This window comes from Pongo abelii, chromosome 3, assembly GCF_028885655.2.
Source record: "Pongo abelii isolate AG06213 chromosome 3, NHGRI_mPonAbe1-v2.0_pri, whole genome shotgun sequence".
NCBI lineage: Eukaryota > Metazoa > Chordata > Mammalia > Primates > Hominidae > Pongo > Pongo abelii.
In genome coordinates this window covers 99,486,475-99,510,106 of record NC_071988.2, presented here as the reverse complement: position 1 = coordinate 99,510,106, position 23,632 = coordinate 99,486,475, and the positions used below count along the sequence as shown (strand labels likewise).

The window sequence follows — 23,632 nt, the reverse complement described above, 5'->3', positions numbered from 1 at the left end:
ATCCAGGAAATGAACTCAGCTCTGCACTGAGCGGACCTAATAGACATCTACAGAACTCTCCACCCCAAATCAACAGAATATACATTATTTTCAGCACCACACCACACTTCTTCCAAAATTGACCACATAGTTGGAAGTGCACTCCTCAGCCAATGTAAAAGAACAGAAATTATAACAAACTGTCTCTCAGACCACAGTGCAATCAAACTAGAACTCAGCATTAAGCAACTCACTCAAAACCTCTCAACTACATGGAAACTGAACAACCTGCTCCTGAATGCCTACTGGGTATATAACAAAATGAAGGCAGAAATAAAGATGTTCTTTGAAACCAATAAGAACAAAGACACAACATACCAGAATCTCTGGGACACATTGAAAGCAGTGTGGGGAGGGAAATTTATAGCACTAAATGCCCACAAGAGAAAGCAGGAAAGATCTAAAATTGACACCCTAACATCACAATTAAAAGAACTAGAGAAGCAAGAGCAAACACATTCAAAAGCTAGCAGAAGGCAAGAAATAACTAAGATCAGAGCAGAACTGAAGGAGATAGAGACACAAAAAACCCTTCAAAAAAATCAATGAATCCAGGAGCTGGTTTTTTGAAAAGATCAACAAAATTGATCGACCGCTAGCAAGACTAATAAAGAAGAAAAGAGAGAAGAATCAAGTAGACACAATAAAAAATGAAAAAGGGGATATCACCACCGATCCCACAGAAATACAAACTACCATCAGAGAATACTATAAACACCTCTATGCAAATCAACTAGAAAATCTAGAAGAAATGGATAAATTCCTGGACACATACACCCTCCCAAGACTAAACCAGGAAGAAGTTGAATCCCTGAATAGACCAATAACAGGCTCTGAAATTGAGGCAATAATTGATAGTCTACCAACCAAAAAAAGTCCAGGACCAGATGGGTTCACAGCCGAATTCTACCAGAGGTACAAGGAGGAGCTGGTACCATTCCTTCTGAAACTATTCCAATCAATAGAAAAAGAAGGAATCCTCCCTAACTCATTTTATGAGGCCAGCATCATCTTGATAACAAAGCCTGGCAGAGACACGACAAAAAAAGAGAATTTTAGACCAATATCCCTGATGAAAGTCAATGCAAAAATCCTCAATAAAATACTGGCAAACTGAATCCAGCAGCACATCAAAAAGCTTATCCACCATGATCAAGTGGGCTTCATCCCTGGGATGCAAGGCTGGTTCAACATACACAAATCAATAAACGTAATCCAGCATATAAAAAGAACCAAAGACAAAAACCACATGATTATCTCAATAGACACAGAAAAGGCCTTTGACAAAATTCAACAACCCTTCATGCTAAAACCTCCCAATAAATTAGGTATTGACGGGACGTATCTGAGAATATTAAGAGCTATTTATGACAAACCCACAGCCAATATCATCCTGAATGGGCAAAAACTGGAAGCATTCCCTTTGAAAACTGGCACAAGACAGGGATGCCCTCTCTCACCACTCCTACTCAACCTAGTGTTGGAAGTTCTGGCCAGGGCAATCAGGCAGGAGAAAGAAATAAAGGGTATTCAACTAGAAAAAGAGGAAGTCCAATTGTCCCTGTTTGCAGATGAGATGATTGTATATTTAGAAAACCCCATTGGCTCAGCCCAAAATCTCCTTAAGCTGATAAGGAACTTCAGCAAAGTCTCAGGATACAAAATCAATGTGCAAAAGTCACAAGCATTCTTATACACCAATAACAGACAAACAGAGAGCCAAATCATGAGTGAACTCCCATTCACAATTGCTTCAAAGAGAATAAAATACCTAGGAATCCAACTTACAAGGGATATGAAGGACCTCTTCAAGGAGAACTACAAACCACTGCTCAACGAAATAAAAGAGGACACAAACAAATGGAAGAACATTCCGTGCTCATGGATAGGAAGAATCAATATCGTGAAAATGGCCATACTGCCCAAGGTAATTTATAGATTCAATGCCATCCCCATCAAGCTACCAATGACTTTCTTCACAGAATTGGAAAAAACTACTTCAAAGTTCATATGGAACCAAAAAAGAGCCCGCATTGCCAAGACAATCCTAAGCAAAAAGAACAAAGCTGGAGGAATCATGCTACCTGACTTCAAACTATACTATAAGCCTACAGTAACCAAAACAGCAAGGTACTGGTACCAAAACGGAGATATAGACTGATGGAACAGAACAGAGCCCTCAGAAATAATACCACACATCTACAACCATCTGATCTTTGACAAACCTGACAAAAACAAGCAATGGGGAAAGGATTCCCTATTTAATAAATGGTGCTGGGAAAACTGGCTAGCCATATGTAGAAAGCTGAAACTGGATCCCTTCCTTATACCTTATACAAAAATTAATTCAAGATGGATTAAAGACTTAAATGGTAGACCTAAAACCATAAAAACCCTGGAAGAAAACCTAGGCAATACCATTCAGGACATAGGCATGGGCAAGGACTTCATGTCTAAAACACCAAAAGCAATGGCAACAAAAGCCAAAATTGACAAATGGGATCTAATTAAACTAAAAAGCTTCTGCACAGCAAAAGAAACTACCATCAGAGTGAACAGGCAAATACAGAATGGGAGAAAATGTTTGCAACCTACTCATCTGACAAAGGGCTAATATCCAGAATCTACAATGAACTCAAACAAATTTACAAGAAAAAAACAACCCCATGAAAAAGTGGGTGAAGGATATGAACAGACACTTCTCAAAAGAAGACATTTATGCAGCCAACAAACACATGAAAAAATGCTCATCATCACTGGCCATCAGAGAAATGCAAATCAAAACCACAATGAGATACCATCTCATGCCAGTAAGAATGGTGATCATTAAAAAGTCAGGAAACAATAGGTGCTGGAAAGGATGTGGAGAAATAGGAACACTTTTACACTGTTGGTGGGAGTGTAAAATAGTTCAACCATTGTAGAAGACAGTGTGGCGATTCCTCAGGGATCTAGAACTAGAAATACCATTTGACTCAGCCATCCCATTACTGGGTATATACCCAAAGGATTATAAATCATGCTGCTATAAAGACACATGCACGCGTATGTTTATTGTGGCACTATTCACAATAGCAAAGACTTGTAACCAACCGAAATGTCCAACAACAATAGACTAGATTAAGAAAATGTGGCACATATACACCATGGAATACTATGCAGGCATAAAAAGGATGAGTTCATGTCCTTTGTAGGGACATGGTGAAGCTGGAATCCATCATTCTCAGCAAATGATCGCAAGGACAAAAAAGACAAACACTGCATGTTCTCACTCACAGGTGAGAATTGAACAATGAGAACACTTGGACACAGGAAGGGGAACATCACACACCGGGGCCTGTTGTGGGGTGGTGGGAGTGGGGAGGGATAGCATTAGGAGATATACCTAATGTAAATGACGAGTTAATGGGTGCAGCACACCATCATGGCACATGTATACATATGTAACAAACCTGCACGTTGTGCACATGTACCCCAGAACTAAAAGCATAACAAAACAAATTAATGGAGAAAACAATTGAAAATGTTTGTGATAAAAAAAAAAAAGAAAGATAATGTTTCTCTAAATATTTAGTATTTAATTTGGGGCCTGTATTATATTTAAAAGTATAGAAACCATGTTAAATGAAAATGAATAATATAAATTTGTGTAAACAGAATAATCATAATGATATTTTGTTTAAAAACACTATACTAATGACAAATATTATGGAAGCTTTGGTTGTCTCTGGATGCACTGGATGTCTTTGGTAGCATTATAGATGGATTTTTAACTCTCTTTTCTACTTTTCTTGAGCCTTCAAAATTTTCTAGAATGAATATGTGTTATTTTACTGAGAGAAAATCTAAACGTTTAGAGGAAACACAAAAATACATAAATGGTTATAACTATTTTGGAGTTATACAGATAACTGTCCATCAAAATTTCACGTCAGTCAGATGCCAATAGGCAGCAGCGGGTGCTATAGAAAGCAGATGTATTTACATATAAATTATTTTGCAGAAATGTGACAAATCAGTTGGTAGTGAAGGCATAACCCAGAATCACTGAATTTTGCTTTCAAAGCATATAAAAGAGTTGATATGCATGTAATCTAAGTCACTTAAAACAATGTTTTGAAACAAGACTGACTATGCATACTTCTGTAAAAGACAAAATGCATGAGAGATTCTTGAGTGTCCACTAAAATACATACAGATAAAACTGAAAAGTGACTCCCTATCATCTAAATGAGGCAAAGAAAGTGGCTGGGGTGGTGGTGGTGGCGGGGGGGTGGCTGGTATTGAAAAAATTGTGGGAGGGAAATTAAAACTTATAGCAAAATACACAGAAGAGGGTAGGCACTCCATAAATGTGAGCTGTGTTGCCCTGCTCCACTGGAGGCAAATTCCCTCAAAAGAGTGTTTCCTTTTTCTGATGAGCAGGTTAGTTAGTCCAATCTCAGTCTTTGGACTGGTGGATGTAGGTATGATTAGGTAGGGAAGGTATAGAAACAGAAAGGCCTGTGCAACAGAAAGGCTGTTGACCTTCAAACATCATTGTAAGTAACAGCAAGCACTGCTCCTGGGGCACAAGGATTCAGTTTTGGTGAGGTGGGAAGTTTCAAATAGATTTGCTTTTTATAGAAGCAGCCTGAATGCCCCAAACCACATCAGTTCACTGCAGTGGGGAGTTCACTCCAATTAGCATTTGACTTTTGACTAAAATTGCTTTCAGAAACAAACATATTCTTTCCTTTTTAAGAGGATTCTGTTGCATAGGCCAGACAGAATCTCTACTCTTTCCCCACCTAATCATACCTACAGCCACCAGACCAACGACTAAGATTGGGCTAACTTGCTCATTGGAAAAGGAAACACTCTTTTGAGGGAAACTGCCTCCACTGGAGCAGGGAAAGGCAGCTCACATTTACCATGCACCTACCCTCTCCTATGCATTTTACTCCAAGCTTCAATTTTCCCCATTCCATTTTATGCTTCAGATGTGAGTACTAGGTCCTCTTCTTTAAAAGGTAATTTGACTTCTTCACCTGAATTCAGGTTCAAAGACATCATCAAATCTAGAAATATGAAAATCATTATATTGTGCTAGCCTAACATTGATTTGTTTATGTTTCAATGTTTAGAGATTTGGTGGAATATAGCAAAGACAAAGACCAGGCCATTTTCTTCTTTTTTAACAACAACAAAAACTGTATGCTGATTTTAATGCTATTCAGAACATTGCTGTTGATAACCAGTGTGATAATGAAGACAACGGTGAAGCTGCACTCCCTTGCCTCTTCTTTTAAAAATTAACTTCTCTGTATCTTTCTGATGCGCATTGCACTTACACTTAATCCATCCTTGGTATCCAAGATCAGAAATCAAAATGACCTTGATATTTTAGAGAAGGAGGCAGGCAGAAAGTGTGGTAGAACTGAATAAAAATATCAACAGGGCACTTCCACTGTGCCCCTTGGCAGACATAGTCATTTCCTCCGGGAGCTCCTAATATATTTAACTCATATTTCCATTGGTGCCACACTGTGTTATAATTTTTGCTTACATATCTGACTTCCCGAAAAGCCTGGAAACTCTTAAGATCATAACAAGCCTTATTCATCTTTTTATCACCAGTGATACAAGCTAAGCCGAAGTTAGGAAGTTAGTGCATCCAGGCTTCAACAAGGTCAACAGAAGCATGACATATAAAGAAGGCTAAGAGATATGTTTCATCAGATTCAATGTCAGTTAAAATTTCACTTCTGGTAGAGCTTCTAGTTTAGAACCCAGGGCTTTAAACAAAACTTGGGAAACATGGAAGTAATATGGAAGAAAACAATTTAGCTGGTTAAAGATCTGGAGAAATAGGTGAGGCATCAGAACTCCTCAATTCATAAAAGAAAAGATGGCAGTGGAGTGGAAGTAACTAGAAAGGAATGAGACAGTGTTATGGGGTGACTTGAGGAATACTGAAGTGCTCTCCACTTTGGCAGCTAATCCCCATATTCCCTAAGAATAGCCAAGAATGCCTGGCTCATGCCATGATAGCCAGGTGTCACAGCTGACAGCAGCAGGCAGGCACACGGAAATGCAGAAATGCTAGGGATATGGGCTAAACAATTTTCTGTGACTGAGACTCTTTGTTCAGATCTGACTAAAATTAGGTGGTTAAAGGGCCCACCCTACCAGAATCTCCTCTCCCACATTTTTTCATAAATTCTAGGATGTTAGATAAATTAAGTCCTTAGAAAATAAAATGAGATCCTCTGGGCAGACTGCCGAGGCAGGGAAGCCCAGCCTCAGCCTGAGAGAGACAACAAAAAAGGGCCTTGATTAGGTTTTCTTCTCATCTTCATCCAACCACCCTGACTCCTCTAACATAAAGAAAATAAATGAAAAGGCATGTAAGGGGAAATAAATCTGCAAAAAGCAAGACCCTCTTTACCTAAATATGTCTCAACTCTGTCAAGACCTACAAGTAGGAGGCAAGTTGAAAAATAACCCTGCCAATGACAGCCACGTCTGAAAGGTTGTTCCTCCTTAGGCTCAGGGTTAAGAGGAGCTGAGAAGTGGGGGAGAAGAACTAGAAAGAAAAATGCCTTCACAGAAAACCAGGGCTCCAGATCTTTCTAATTTCCCTCATAACTCAAGTTCACGGCCCAGAGGGAAATTGGTGGGGCGGAAGGGAGCGGTGAGGGAGAAGGAGACAACTTTACAAGCAATTTGTTTTGTAATGGGTCAAAATCAAGTTCAAAGAGAAAAAAAAAAAGTCATTTCCCTCCAACATACAGTACATCTATAGTCCAAACAGAGGCTGCTTTGTTAGAAGCTTCTAGAAATTCTGCAGACAGCGGAGGTTAACAGAGGTCAATGGAGTTAATTGTTTATAAGGTCCCCTTTGCTCTCTCTTAAAAACAAAAAGCATGTTACGTATTTTCCTGATGCATGGAAGCGGCCCCTCTGTGCTGGCTCTCGTTCTGCTAAATGTTGTCAGTGGGGCCTACAGCAAGAGCCCGGCCACCAGCACACCTGTGGACCCTGTTTCACAGCCGGGGCGAACTGGGCAGGCCATCAGCAATGAGATCCAGCTGCGCTGCCTGATAGGCTAATGTCCCATATCATGTCCTTCCCTTTCATGTCTCTGGCTCGGGGCTTCCAATTTGACCAGATGCACTGAGAGCTAAAAGCTCCAGGGGGCTGTTCCGAGCTAGTCTGAACCAACAGTGACATTCATTTTGTACCACGGAAGCTTTATGCTAGAAGGTCCTATGAAGTGTGAGAAGTCAATGTGGACATCCCTGCTGCTGCCAAGAAGTAAAGAACAGGCAGGACCCCTCACTATCCCGTTGGAAAGAGCTGCAACGGTCCAAATGTAAATGCCCCTGCTTCTTACCCGGGCACACTCCACTTTGGCACACTCTCCAGTCTGGCAGGTCACTTGGCCATGATCACACATGCAGAACTCACAGGCTGAGCCCTTCCACATTTCGTCCTGGTACCGCACAACTCCATCATAGGAGCAGCTCCCGGCAGGAGACACACATTCCTCACAGCATTGCCCATGACGCCGAGCCCTGCTCTGACCCTAGGACACAGAGAGGAAGGTGAGGGGCAGTCCTCAGGAGACGGTGAAACACCCGAGCCAACAGAGGCAGGAGGACCCAAAATACCAAAGCTCTACATGGCTCTTTCCCTGGTCCGACCCACGATGGTCAGGGTCCCTTGCACCTCAACCCTTCTTCCGAGGAAGCAGAGGCTTCATATCTTTATGTAACTTTGCAAACATTATAAAACTTTTGATTCCCCCAAATGACACACCGGAATAAGAAGCGCATTCCTTAAATGACCCAGAATAGAGCTTAAACAAGTAAGGTACACACTCTCAAATACCTTTCCGCATCTCAGGGGCAAGCAGGCCTGCTTGTGACACCTGACCTCACCCCGGTCACATATACACGTGGTGCAGGCATTTTCACTCCACTGCTCACCATGCTGCATGAAGACAGAAAAGAAGAATGTGGAAAATCAAATGTCCCATACATCAAATAGAAGCACTGACACATAAGACACCCAATTTTCATTACATTTGTAAGATGAGCCACATTGAATGTACTCTTGAGAAATGAAAACATTTAGATAGGAATAGCTTCTATGAAAACAGTTAATAAATGTCCAAAGGAGACTTTAATTTTCATTCACCTATATTCATTCTACAGGTGTGTTGAGGGCCCACTCTGTGCCAGGCACATAGAGACTCGAGACACTGAGATGGGTAGAAAGACCTTGTTGACTGGCTCATCCGTGGCATTCTTTAGCTCTTGCCTTTGCCAGGAGACCCAGCCCTCACTGCCATATACTCACTTTGCCAGCTTCCCTTGCAGCTAGGGCATGGACACTGTCCAACCGGAGGGGACCTCACGGGAAATTTGCTAGAGTGGTGGAGGTCAAAGTAAAAATTCTCCTCCCACATGAAACAAAATCCCACCCCTCTCTTCTACCAACCTTTAGTAATAGCTGTGTGAGGATGAGCTGCCCAGGGCTGAGGAGGTCTCCTTGGGGATGGGAGGGGACAAGATGAAGGGCAAATGCCAACATGTTAAGGGTGGCAGGTGGAAAGATCAAAAGAGCTTAGATCCTTGAAAGCATCATTGAGACCTGAATTGATAAACCCTGCAGCTGCCCCATCCCACCTCTAGATGACATAATTAATGTTAGCATTTTAGCCGCTTTTAGAGTGGGATTTCTGTTCCTTGTAGGTGAAGATGCCATTACAGATATAAAGCCTGTCTCTTCAAAGAAAAACTCAGTCTAACAATTCTGTCCAATAAAAATATAATGCAAGCCACATATGTGGCCATTGTGTCAGGCAGCACAGATCTAGCACATATAAAAATCCTTCCCAATTAGTTATTTTCATTCAGATTTCAAGTGACCTGTCTAGAATTTGTGAGGCACCTATCCGCTAATACTTAGTTTCAGATTTTCTACTGAGAGTCATGATCCCAATTTCTATTTAGTCTTTTTTAGAGTGGCTGGTGAGTAAGGGAAGTAATTGAGTTTATTTTTTTATGTGTTCTTTGCTTTTGAGTAATGTAACCTTTTTCTGGACCAGCTAGGCACTCCCAGGACAGAACATTCACTCATTCATTCATCCATTCATTCAATTTGTTAAACTCATCTTTATTTGATGCTTACTACGTTAGGCACATCGTTATCCAGGCTACCAATAGTACTTTTGAGTTTGCAGGTTCTACCACCAACAGCCTTTCGCCTCCCTTCCCTCTGTCTTCTACCACTGCCAGATTTTCCCCAGTGTAAGATGGCAGGGGTGTGAGGGGATGGTCTCCAGATGTCAATGCATAAAATCCAGCCAAAGCAGAAAGACATCCACAGAGCCTCAAAGCTAAATGTAAACTGATGGTAACCAATAATAGCCCTTTCCCCCCCCCCCCCAAGATATGTGAACAGTAAGTTCACCAAGGTTCTTGAACCAGGTGCTGCTTGCCAGCACTTTCCTTTATATTTCTAATCCTCTTCAACTTAATTTTTTCATACAAGTTTTCTGTGAAGAGAAAAGAAAAGCTGTTTATGTACTGAGTTACTATTCCTGGCAGAGTCAGATATGAGGATGGTGACTTATGGTGGCTGGAGTGGGTGGAGGGCAGATGTGTGAGAACAGATGTCAAAACACCTACATGGGGAGCATGAAAGCTTACCTCGTATACTTGGCCAGCTGCAGAGCAGGATCTTGCAGAGCACTGCGGGCAACATTTTCCAGGGACTCGGACTACAGTCTCATCCTTAACACCCAGAACAGGAATAATCCATCACAAAGTGATATTAATAAGATCCACAACAGCAGGAAAATTTCATTCACAGCCAACTAAATCATGCCCCCAAGCATCTATAACAGCACTTGACTCTCATTTAACATTTCTTAGTCACCTGGGGCTCTGATAAGAATGAATGCTTCCAAGGTCAGGGTGCCCTTAAGAAGTTTGCACATGCCTCAAGTCCTGTCTTATTTTAAAAACAAAGAAAAGCACAAATAACAATAATAATGGTTCTTGGTGTCTTCCAGGCACTGTTCTAAGCACTTCACATGACCCTATGAGTAGATGCTCTTATCCTTGCTTTACAAAAGAGAATAGTAAAGACCAGAGAGGTGTGTAACTTGCCTAAGGTCACACAGCTAACTTGGTAATGATAACTGGTTGGCAGCAGGACTTCTGAGTACCAATCATACCAACATTTAAGAACATTGATACTCCTGCTGAATCATCCTGAAACTCAAAAGTGAAGATATCCTTCCTTTGATAAGCTACTTCACTATTATTTTGCATATATAAATGTATAAATTTATTTACATGAATGGACACATATTTATATGTGCATTGGAGAGGTCTTTCACATGAAAAAAAATCACTCATATCTCTAGATATCTGGGAATAAGCCAGTGCAGAGAAATGTGGGTGACAGATTAAATGTCCAAAGAACCCTTTCCCAGTTACGCTGTGTCCCTGCACTCTCACCTCTGCCACAACCACCACTCCCAGAATATCAGACTATTTGTCTCTGCTGCCCTAAGAAGAATTTTCTTTCTTTAATTTTCATTAATGCCAAAGAGTCAGTCTCTCACTTTGACTTATCACTACAGCCTTCTTCAATGTCAGGAAAGGAGACAAATGAAAGGCAGAGGAAAGGGTGAGAACAAACCAAGTGTCAATAACTAAGAAGTGGTAGATCTTACACAGAAGATAAATCTAGAACAGTTGTCTTCACTTTCTCTTATGAGGAGTAGAAAACACAATTTTATTGTCATTGTTACTCTGGTATTCATGCTGCAAGAACAAGAAGGCCAGTCTACTTGGGAGAGGTGGAACTTTAATTTTTCATGGAAAACCCCAGTCATACCCCAGCAATTCTTTAACCCCATTATATACGATCAGTTGGATTCATGTATTACTACCTAACTGGGATTTATTTCAAATGCCTGAACCGCTAGAATTAAATTGACAACTCTTTTCTATTTTAGGTTGTTTTATTTCTTTATTTTTCTATATGCAAAGTATTATGACCATTGATTGTTTAATGAAATACATGGAAATTGAACTTGCACTGAAATCATTTAGTGTTTCTGACTTCAGACAGACCTCTTCAGCTTAATAAGCTTTCAATGCGCAAATAAAGGTTAGCTGACGTTACACTATTCAGCAACTTTATTATAATAAACAGATGAACTAAGCCTTACACAATGTCAGACAAACAGGAAACAAATGTCAAAATCATAAATCTTGAATAGGCATACAGTTAGCATCAATCTATCTTAACCAACATGGAGTAGACTCAAGAACTGTAGCAGTCTCCTTGAGCGTATGCAGCGAGGGAGGTATTACCTGCATGGTGGTAGGTACAGGGAAAATTGTGCTTTCCAAATCTTATTGGCAACATCTAATTATACATTGTATTGACCAAAACAGAATCTTTCTTCAAAAATATAAACCAACAAGAGCAGGAAGGAAAAGCATTAAAGAGAAAATTTTCAGGAAACAAGAGAACTACACAATTGAGAGCTGAGATCCATCTGGGCTGGTGCTTTACAGCCAGGACCGGAGAGGAAGTAAGAAGAAGCTGAGTAGGGAGGTGGAGTAGAGACAGGAAAGGATTTTTGGCAGTACACTTTTGTTGCTACCATACACCTGAATTCTATCATTCTGACCTCCATATACATGCCCTTCTAACCACAGAGTCTAATACGGGGGCCAACAAACAATGGTCCATAGGCTAAATCCAGCCCACTGCCTGTTTTGGTAAATAAAGCTTTACTGGAACATAGCTATGCTCATTCATTTACATATTGTCTATGGCTGGTTTTGTGCTACGATGATATAGTTGAGTAGTTGTTCCAACTGTATGGCACACAAGGCTAAAAATGTTTGTTATCTGGTTCTTTATGGAAAAAGTTTGCCAACCCTAGGTCTAATATGGTGCCCTCAGTAAATAGGAGTTTAGTACTAAAACATTACTAATGCCACTACAATTTGGGGTAGGACTATCACTAAAGATATATTCAACTATGGTTTTCAGTATTCCTTAAATAAAAATACTTATGATAAAGAAGTTTATAGTATATTATGGCTGAAAGCTCTTGACAAAATTTCTCCCCAGCACAATACTGTTGAAAATACAGAAAGAGATTAAAACCCCACCACCAAAGAGTAAGACAAACAGTCCACCTCCTGCCATTGCCAGGAGGAAGTCCCACTGACCCTAAGACATTCTATGGCCTGCCATTGCTGTGCAAGCCTAAATAAAAATAAGAACCATCATCTCTTCCCAACTTTCCACCTTCCTAGATCTAACAAAATATGGCCTTCCTCCCTCCAATGTGTGGCCACTGCTGTTTGAGGCAAAGAGTTAGCCCCAGCCCTTCACCTCCCTTAATATCTTTCTTTCTGCATCTAGTCAGAGCCCATGATGTCAAACAATAAAACATGAGTGGGAAGTACATGTGCTGGGGAAGAAGAGGGATTGATGAAAAGCAGTGACGAAGGAGAGTGCCCCGGTGTAAAGAATCACAGTCAGAGAGAGACATGGAAAGAGCCTTCAAAGCAGTGCAGGCTGAGGATCTGAGTTTTTTGTTCCATGTGTTCAGAACATAAGAGGGCTGGGCAGTGGAGAAAGAAAAAGAAATGATCTCGGTCAATGTAACTACACTAAGTGAAAACTTGCCAGACCCTTGGATTAGGAGGCATGCTTATTTCCTAGCATCTGGCTATAAATCTACTTACCCTTGCAGCTTTCAAGCAGTGACTATAGCCTGATTTTTCTTGATGAAGGATGAGTAAATAGAAAGAAGGGAACTTGGGAGAAAACTCTGAAGAATGATCGGTAGGAAAGGAAAAATACCTTCTACTCATCGTAAGTTCATAGCTGAGGCAGATTAACAAGAGAAAAGCATAAAAATTGATTTCAGTTTTATGTGACACAGGAACCTTCATAAGGAAATAAAGACCCAAAGAAACATTTAAACCTGAGTGTTTTTTTAGAGTAGCTGTGACAAAGAATGGATAGTCATTCCATTGGGCAAAAAGTATGATCTAATGATAACATACTGGGGAAAAATTTGCAAGGTGTATTTGTTCAGATTTTTCTCTGTGTCCCTGTGTCTTCGGAGATAAGGGTGTTTCTTTTGTATGGGTATAAGGACAGCACTTCTCACATGAGAGTCTTAAAACCTGCTTTAGGGAAAGATCTGAAAATGCTTCCTAAGCTTCATGACCTGCTTCAGGGTAGAAGCGCAGGGGGAAGGTCAAAGTGATTTTCCTGCTACTCCCGTTTACTCAAATTCCTTCTGCTTAAAGTATTCAATATGCCAAGATGCTATATTTGGGGATAGCATGTCCAGAATCCCATCAAAGACAAAGGAGTAACATTCTAAAGATTCAGATAAACAGCAGACTTCTGAAAACTATTTACTACAGGATCTAAACGAAAATGTTTAAAAGCCATTTTGTAAGTTCAGTAAGATGCAAGAATATTCAGACTTTATCAAACAGAAGCAGGAACAATAAAAAATAAACAGGATAAAAAAGTAGATGAACCAATGATAGTAGAAATAAAAAAGAAGACTTAATTAAAGCAAAATTATCAAATTAAAATCAGTATTAGAGATACTAGATATAAACTTAAAATCTCGCCATGCAGAGGAAAGGCACAGTGAAAAATGATGAGAGAGAACATAATTGATAAAGAGAAGGAAAGAGAGAGGAGCAATCTAAGAGTCATAGATATTTCCGGAGAAGTGAGAATAATTGGAACAGATATGATTAATCAAAGCCATCAATGAAGAAAACATTTCAAAAACTGGAATACAGTCTAAAAGAGCTCCATAATATTCCAGACAAAAATATATAAAAAGATACCTCACCTAGAAATATTCTGAAAGACGCTTGAATTATAAAGGTAAAGAAACATCCTACAAGAATGCAACAGAGTAAAATTAGCTGCATGTAATACAATAGAAAGCAGACAAACCTCAGATTTCTCCTCCACGGCACTAAATTCCAAAATTCAGTGGAAAGGAGTCCATAGGGTCAGGATGGGAAGAGATTATAGTCCTTCCAAATTTTAGATCCCCCCAAATTGTCTTTCATGTATGAAAGCAACAAGAAAATCATACTCAAATGCGTAAAGGCTCAGAAGACTTACTAATCATCTATCTTTCTTTTTTCTTTTTTTTTTTTTTGAGACAGGTCTTGCTCTGTCACCCAGGCTGGAGTGCAGTGACATGATCACGGCTCACTGCAGCCTCAACCTCCCAGGCTCAAGAGATCCTCCCACCTCAGCCTCCCAAGTAGCTGGGACTACAGGCATGAACCATCATGTCCGGCTAATTTTTGCATTTTTTGTAGACACAGGGTTTTGCCACATTGCCCAGGATGGTCTCGAACTCCTGGGCTCAAGCAATTCACCCCTGTAGGCCTCCCAAAGTGCTGGGATCACAAGCATGAACCACCATGCCTGGCCCATCTATCTTTCTTGAAAAAACATCCAAAGATGAAGTTCAAACTACTCGGATTAATTAATATTAGATCTGGTAAAAGTATGGTATTAAAAATCTCTCAAGAACTCTCATCAGACTGAACAAACAATTTCAGTGAGCCTACAGAAATGTGGAAGGGTTATGGTTATGGCTCTGTTCACAAAGCATCTGGACAAAAGTTGAAAGCAGGCAATTTCAGTATGAATTTACATCCTTCGTTAGAAGAATAACCCCTTATGTGAACATATGGAATTTCTCCTCTTGTCAAGGATTATCACCAATTTTAAAAATGTGATTATAACTATGCTAACAAACATATCTACATTTTCTTACCAAAAGACTGGAATGAATTCTCCTCCCCTCTCCACCACCAAATCTATCTTGGTCTTTTTGAATGGTGGAAATATGGGTGATTGTTTTCCTTTCAGCTTGTCCACCCTTGCCAAACTTTCCTTAATGATTACAAAATTCCTTTTGAAATTTAAAAAATAAAAATAAAAACCTTACATTAAAAATCATGAAAACCCTTGAAGACAGGTTGCAAATTTTTCCAGAATTCAAGACCTGAAAATACATTTCTACTGATAAACTTGTGTTTTCCTTATATTTAATGATGTAATGTATATAACATTCTTGGAAGGGCTTGATGTTAGCAAACATCATTATTATGATTATTATTAGGCAGGTGCAAAAGTAATCGTGGCCTTGGTAATGGCCACTACTTTTGCACCAGCCAGTATTATATATAAATGTGTAATTCATTATTCCGGGAGTAGTAGCATACTGATTAAAAATATAAGTCACATATAGTCTTCTGAGATTGCAATGTAGAACTGTTTAGGTTAAAAGTGCTGACACCTTGAGCAAGTTACTTACACTCTCTGGACCTCATTTTTATCAGCTGTAGAATAGAAATCATAATAATAGCTCCTACTTTGTAGGACTGTTATAAGAATTTACAAGCTCTTATAATTAATGGCTGACACATAGTAAACACCCAAAATGGTGGTAGTGATGGTGGTAGTGATGGTGGTGGTGGTAGGTATGGTACAAGTGGGGTGATATTTTCCAACAATAGCGCTAATTTGATAGCACCCCTTTGGATCATCAGAACATCCAGTGTATTTGTTAACAAACTATCATTAGGTATGATAAACATCCAAAATTTAATAGTGATATTAAATCAAGAAAAATGGTTCTAAATGATCTGACAGTTGAGTTTTTTTATGTATGTAATGGCAAGAATATAGACTTAATGATACAACAGTGATTAAAATAAATCTATTTCCAAGTCTTCAGAATTGCTTGCATATTAATTAGCTCTAAAGTATGGTACCAAATTTCATCTTTTTACATTAATTATGTATATCAATACAAACTGTAAGTGAATATTGTGCATGAAGCTAGAGTTTATGTTTAATGATTTTTAATATGAGAAGTAGTACTTTCAATTATTCCAGTAGCTGGTCCCCTAATATACAGTCTGAGGTTACATTTTTGAAGATTTAAAGTAGAAGGTTTCCAATGGAGTCTTCTTTCCATTCCTCCTTCCCACCTCCCTTATTGTTATGGTGGCAAACTGCTTAATTATCCTTCCTACCCCAGAGGACTAGGCCCCAAAATGGGCTTAATCAGAATGCCTCAACACTAGAGTGTCCTCCAAATGTAACAGCATTAGAGTAAGACACTGTGCAACTCTATCAACAAGCTCATCTGCCATCTTAAAGCAAGGATAGGGCTTTGTGATGAATTGGGAGACGAGACATGAGCACAGTAGTTGGTGTGGTGTGGATAATACAATCTAGTCTTTCAATTAGATACATTTCTCCTTTATTTGGCATTTAGCATTTCTTGTCTAATTGCCTTTTGTCGCCTTTAAAAATATTGCCCAATTGTCACAATATGCTATGTTATTGATTTTGTTTCATTTGACACAAAGTACTGCTTTGTATCAACTGAATGTTGGCTTCCAGCTTTTCCTTAGATCAAAAAATGAGCTATTTTTCGACTGGAGGCAAACTCCTTTCATGGTTATCTATCAACTGCCATGGAATATCCATTGGAGCCTCTGGAAGAGTAAAAAACTATAATATAAAATACCATGTATACCACATTTATTTGCAATTGATTTTCTCTTCTAAATTTGTGTGAAGAGTCTAATGTTTTGAGAATCAGATCAGCTTTAAATAAACAACAAAATCCCACTATCTTAAACATCCTTAGAGAAAATCCTTTGATAATTTGAATCATTATCCTATAAGAATTAAGTTGTGTACCTCTGGATAATCATGTCCAAACATATGCATTATGTCTTAAAAAAGCAGACTATACCTATGCATTGAAAAACAATAACAAATCTAATCACATTATTGAATTTTCCAGATGTTTAGCTTGACATTTTTGGAGCATCTGCCATTAGAGCTGGAGGCTTCCTTGTGTGAATCCTCAAGGCTCAGTTGCATTATATAACAATTAGCCTAAGTGGCTGGTAATTAGACCTATCTGTAGTTTCTAAGGGTAAAAGAAATGTCTCAGAGGTGGTCTCTAAAAGTATAAGGAAAACAAAAAGGCCTTTGCTTCTTGTTTCTAGTGCTTCTGAGGCCTGCCTGCCATAATCTCAGAAGAGACTCCAAGTTCTTCAATAGCCTGTGAAGGCTGCATCCTGAGGTTGTCTTCCTTACCTGGTTACAAAATAGAGGCTGACACTGAGCTGTGAAGCACTGGGCAACCCCATTTCTACACAGACATTTGGCACACCGGCTCAGCCGCCAGTCCTCCCCATCCTGAAACACATGGCCTTCATAGGAACAGGGTTCTGGAAGGTCAAAGAAACAAGGATTACTAGGGGGATGGCATTTGTTGATCCCAGGGCTGACTGCATGGGCGTGCAGCCAGTGCAGTTGCACAGAGCCCACTGGTCAGAAGCCCAGTGCACAGAAGGAGGTCCTGCATTTGGTGTTCAATGCTCTGCAGTCACTATCTTGAAATCTTTGAATTTGTGTTTTATAGGTGAAGCTTTGAGGCTCAGCTCATGTGTGGTCCCACCTGCTGCTGGCTTCCTGAGATGAGTTCTCAGCTGCCAGCTCCTCCACTCCATCCCAATGAATGCCGTCATCCCCAACCCTCCTGGGGGCTGGTGCCAGGAGGTTGCATGCGCCCTATGCACCAAATCACAGGGTAGAGCCTGGGGTGTCTGTGAGGGTATCGTATCCTCTCACCCATCATTCCCAGGCCCAAGGGAGGAAAACATTAAATAGCAACTAAAAAACATGACAAATATGACAGGTTGAGAGAAAGAGATCACAGAGGCAAACAAAAAAACAACAACAAAAAAGCTTTTTCTCCTCCTGCTTTTTGAACAAGAGACCCTACATTTTTGCAAATTATGTTGTTGGCCCCAGTTGATCCTCCAATCTTTCCAGGAAATATACATCCGAAGTCTTTCTCATAGAGAGTCAATGAGAAAGCCTCTTAGGACCTAAGAAAGAATCCCACAAACTCAGACAACGTACTCCCCACACCACCCCCAACTCTGTTGTTCCAAGTATTTTCACTTGTAGGGTTGGTTATTTAGCCCAAAACGTCTGTCAGTCCTTTTCTGGTAGGTGACATCTGAAATGCATCAGGCAAGCATTTTCCTTTCATCAATTCTTGGGCATATTTTTTCATCCCTGGAATTCTCCAGGGTAAATAAAGGATTGCTGGAAATGGAATAACTGGGGATCAGAAAGAAATGAGGTATCCTTTTAATGAGAAAAAGCAAGAATAGAGTGTACCTTCCAGTTGCTGTTAAATAAAAGTATTCTAGCTATTATATGTTGTGAGAGTGCATAACACAGTAATGACAATAATTCCTATTTATTATACGGTATACACTACCTAGTTATAAAAATGGAAGGGGACACAGATCTGCAAAGTGTAATAAAAAGAGTATGGGAACAAGCATGGATTCTGAGGAGAGGGCCTAAAAGTCTGACCCTGGCTTGCTGAACAAAATCTGGGTGTCTTGGTTTCTAGGCGGGCATAATTTCTTCAGTGAGGATGAAATAAAGACAAATAAAAGGCATGCTTCCTATTGTGTGTGTCTTGGAGAAAGATGTTATGTCATCTCAAAGACAAGCCAACAGAAATAGTGTTGATGATACTATACAGAGAACTGAGTTATTCCTTTTTCTGTCCACTAAGGAGGCAAAAGGAACCACCTTAGCCTTATGGAATCATATCAAAGGATCTTTTCCCTATTCCCTTGCTTCTCAGGAGCTGTGAATGCAGCTTTCAGGAGCTGTGAATCAGAAACTCACAGAATCTCAAATTTCGAAGGGCGCTTAAGGATTTGTTCCAATCTCACTCTCTGGGACACTGCGCACTTCCAAGTGCAAGGTTTTGCACTTGATTCCAATACGGAATGGGGTTAGGAAATCTTTGAGCCACACTGAGCAAGAAAGAGAAGAGTTGAGGTGTCGCCATGTGTTGTGGGAAGTCAGGGACCCCGAACAGAGGGACCAGCTGGAACCACGGCAGAAGAACACAAATTGTGAAGATTTCATGGACATTTATCACTTCCCTAATAATACTCTTACAATTTCTTATGCCTGTCTTTACTTTAATCTTTTAATCCCATTATCTTCATAAGCTGAGAATGTACGTCACCTCAGGACCACTATTGTACAAATTGATTGTAAAACGTGTGTTTGAACAATATGAAATCAGTGCACCTTGAAAAAGAACAGAATAACAGCGATTTTCAGGGAATAAGGGAAGATAACCATAAGGTTTGACTGCCTGCGGGGTTGGGCAGAATAGAGCCATATTTTTTCTTCTTGCAGAGAGCCTATAAACAGATGTGCAAGTAAGACAGATATTGCTGAATTATTTTCCCAGCAAGGAATACCCTGAGGAAGGAATGCATTCCTGGGGGGAGGTCTATAAATGGCCAGTCTGGGAGTTCTGTCTTACGTGGTTGAGATAAGGACTGAAATACGCCCTGGTCTCCTGCAGTACCCTCAGGCTTACTAGGATTGGGAAATTCCAGCCTGGTAAATTTTGGTCAGACCAGTTCTCTGCTCTCAAACCCTGTTTTCTGTTAAGATGTTTATCAAGACAATACCTGCACAGCGGGACATAGACCCTCATCAGTAATTCTAATTTTGCCTTTGCCTTGTGATCTTTATTGCCCTTTGAAGCATATGGTCTTTGCGACCTACTCCCTGTTCGTACACCCCCTCCCCTTTTAAAATCCCTAATAAAAACTTGCTGGTTTTGCGGCTCAGAGGGCATCACGGTCCTACTGATATGTGATGCCACCCCCGGAGGCCCAGCTGTAAAATTCCTCTCTTTGTACTCTTTCTCTTTGTTTCTCAGACCAGCCGACACTTAGGGAAAATAGAAAGAACCTATGTTGAAATATTGGGGGCTGGTTCCCCCGATAGCCATGTAAACCTCCCAAGCAAAGAGGGTCCCCTTCTACAAGCTCATACTCACTCCCAGGGCCCACACAAACTGGGCAGCAGCTTCCTTCAGGGATGAATGCCAGCTCCTGGTGTCCACATGACAGAGGTGGGCATGGTTGGGGGGTACATCGGACTTCCCCATGATTGCAAGAGCACACACTACATGGAGAAGAGGCCCATTCTGTCCCATGCTGTGTGTCAGGGAGACAGAAAAAAAAAAAGGTTAGTGCTAAAACACAGGCTTTCATTCAGCCAAGCAGAAACAAATCTTCTCTTATTCTAATTAAGGATGGAGCTCAGGGAAAGGTGAAATAAAGCTGTGAGCTTTCAAGGTTGAGAGTGGAATTTGCAATGTTCCAAGTCAAAGGCCAGTTTAAACATGGACTTCTTTTCTATTACCCCTAAGATTTTTTATTTACAAATTTCAGAAAATTTGTAAATACGAAATACAAAAAGAAAATAAAAATAACCTAATCTCCTATCATTTAAAACATTCTATAAAGCCCCAATTCAAATACACATATGTTTACTGTGTTCTTCATAACGACTTTACCCTTTTCAGTAGCTCTCTCTGATCCTGTTTCCTTTCTTTGACTTTACTTTTTATCCTGATTAGTTCCCATATTCCGCTCCCTGCTTCTCTCTCTCTCTCTCTCAACTGTTCCAGTGATCTCATGGTCCTGAGGAAAGTGTGATAGCCAACAGGGAGGACAAGCAGGAAATAATGTACCCAAGCATTGAGTTGCACAACCCAAGGATTTACTTGGCCACATGCACATTCTCAGATCCCAGCTCAGCCCTTCCTGCCTTGGAAACTATAGGTAAGTGACTTAATCTTTTTCAATCTCAGTTTCTTGACCTATAATAATGAAATGGTATGACAACATTCCCTTCACCAGTGGGCTCTTCTAAGGGTTAAATGAGGTAGCCTGCTAAAGAGCCACCCAGGTGTGCAGTGTACTGGTGCTCAATCCAGAGTAGAACAGTGTTACCCAGGGCTGGGGAGATGTTGGCCAAGGCTACGAACTTCCAGCTATTAGATGAACAAGTTCTGAGGATCTAAGGTACAGCATGGGGGGTGATGGACGAGTTAATTAATTTGATTGTGGTAATTATTACACTATATATGCATATCCAACCGTGTTGTACACCTTGACTATATTTGATCTTCATTTGTCAATTAAACATCTTAAAATAAAAATATGCTCAATCTTTTCCCATTTTCATTGCATGATTTCCTGAACTTCCTCCCTTCTTCCACACCTTGTATTGATTGTAAGTAGCAGGAATGGACACAGATACAAAGGTCAAGTCCTCTCCCATCCATTCTTGCTTCTGCTACAATTATATATAAATTTCAAATTTAGCACAGCCTTGAAATTGGCAAGTCCACAAACTGTGGGCTAATAAAAGACAGGGCAATTGACCTTTATGCTTAAAAAGGCCTACACATGAAAGCAAAGAAAGAACTTAAAAGAAAATTGATAGGATTTAATGAGTTAAAATTTTTAAATCTGCCAAAAATTCATCATAAAAAAAAATTAAAAGGCAAAGGACAAACTGATCTTAAAAATTGCAGATTATGTTAATCAGAACTAAACTCTAATATATAAAAGCATTTATAAGAAGTAAGAAAAAGACATTTCAAATTTTAAAAATAGCAATAAACTTACAGAATGTTCAAATTTATTAATTGTAAAAAATACTAATTATAAAATAAAACTTGGATAACATTTTAAGTATCTGATATGAAAAGACTTTAAAATTCATGATACCTAGACTCGGTGAAGCTACAGCAAAGGGAAAGAAATTCTCTCATACACAAAGCCTTCCCTCACGATAACACCTGGAATCACTCAACCAGGGGAGGCCTCCCCAGGATAATCACACTTGAAAAGAGGATGCACTATCTGTGGTATTTCCCCTGGGCTTATCACTAGACACAGAAGACTTAAAATTAAATTTTAATGACTAAAGATGTCACAGCTTCAATACCCAAACTCTTTAGATGCTTTGACCTACTAATTTCACTTTTTATATGTTATCTGAAGAAAATGATTAATGACACACAAAAGGCTTAAATACAAGAAATGCCATCTATTGTTCTTTATAGTGAAATTGGAAATATTTTAGTGAAAATTGGAAGCTACACAAATATCTAATAACAGGGAATCATGTTCTCCAAGAGTACACTAAGGAACTATTTACAATATAATGTTATATAAAAAGGCAAGACATAAAACACAACATAATTCCAATTATGTTAAAACATGGATCTGTATGTATTATCTATCTCCACTGCCAACCCCTCCACCAAAACCGAAAGAACATTAACAGTGGTTTTTAGAGTATTCGGATTACTGGTGATATTTTTTCTGCTTGTATACTTTTCTCTTTTCCAAATTTTTCCCAAGAAAATATTTTTTGTCATCATAAAGCAAATTATTGTTTAAAATATCTGATGAATCACTTATATATCTTAAAGTCAAAATTAATGACTTTAAAGACTATAGGGTCTTTAAATTATATATATATTTGACTATATATATTTAAAGTAAAATCTTAAAGTCTTAATTTAAAGACTGTATAGAACAACTTGAAGTAAACTTCATTTTATTAAAAATTAGAAGACTGCTCTAAACATCTAGACATTTCACTTCATAAAACAAGACCCTTTGTTACTACCAAGAAACACCACTGTTGTTTCCAAAACATTGCAGTCACACTACCTTTCAGACAGAGACCAGAAAAATTAATTATAACAACAGCCTGCCAATCACCAAAGTTGTTCATCTCTAAAATAAGAGGGCTGTATTAGCTGATCTCTTGAGTACTCACTCTCTCTGATCATGTAAATTTATTATCTAACTCAAGAGACATAAAATTAAGCAATGGGCTCTCCCTTCCCAAAAGCCTGAGAATTGTGGGAATTAAGAAAAACATTCAGGCCGGGCATGGTGGCTCATGCTTGTAATCCCAGCACTTTGGGAGGCCGAGGTGGGTGGATCACTTGAGGTCAGGAGTTCGAGACCAGCCTGGTCAGCATGGTGAAACCCCATCTCCACTAAAAATACAAAAATTAGCTGGGTGTGGTGGCGGTTGCCAGTAGTCCCAGCTACTTGGGAGGCTGAGGCACGAGAATCACTTGAACTTGAGAGGCGGGGGTTCCAGTGAGCCAAGATCATGCCACTGCACCTGGGTGACCGAGTGAGTCTCCATCTCAAAAAAAAAGGCTCCACTGCTTGACGTCAAAGCCACAGAAGAAAGTCTAGATGGTGATCCAAAGTGTGCAGCATGATGAAAAGAAATCCCTCTCACATCTCTCCAGGAGACAAGTCACCTAAGTTTACTCCATTTTTGTCTCTTACGCCTCTGAAACAGTGACACCTCCTTCCCCAGAGTGAGTGTTCTGAGGATTGATAATGCGTGCAACACACCCAGCATAGAGATCAAGGCACCAGCATAGAGATCAAGGCATCAGTATATATACATAGTAGTTTTCTTCATACACGTTTATGAAAGCATTATTTTTTATAAACACTGTAGCAGCAGAGATCTCTGTAAAATGAAGGAATAATAGATACACAAAGCAATGCTCCCACAGGACCCGGTT

General features: G+C 39.7%; 1 protein-coding gene across 5 annotated transcripts in view; it reads right to left on the bottom strand.

Annotated features, from left to right (window-relative positions):
- Positions 1 to 23,632, bottom strand: part of FRAS1 (Fraser extracellular matrix complex subunit 1) — a 477,046-nt gene that overhangs the window by 266,307 nt on the left and 187,107 nt on the right. For 4 of the 5 annotated variants that reach the window (XM_054554103.2, XM_054554105.2, XM_054554104.2 and 1 more), the window contains 5 exons: positions 20,051 to 20,210; positions 17,251 to 17,384; positions 9,741 to 9,824; positions 7,915 to 8,016; positions 7,418 to 7,609 (listed from right to left, as the gene is read on the bottom strand). In XM_054554103.2, the coding sequence (XP_054410078.1) occupies positions 7,418 to 7,609; positions 7,915 to 8,016; positions 9,741 to 9,824; positions 17,251 to 17,384; positions 20,051 to 20,210 (672 nt within the window). The remainder of the gene's footprint in view (positions 1 to 7,417; positions 7,610 to 7,914; positions 8,017 to 9,740; positions 9,825 to 17,250; positions 17,385 to 20,050; positions 20,211 to 23,632) is intronic. The other variant, XM_054554107.2, reaches the window with a different exon arrangement.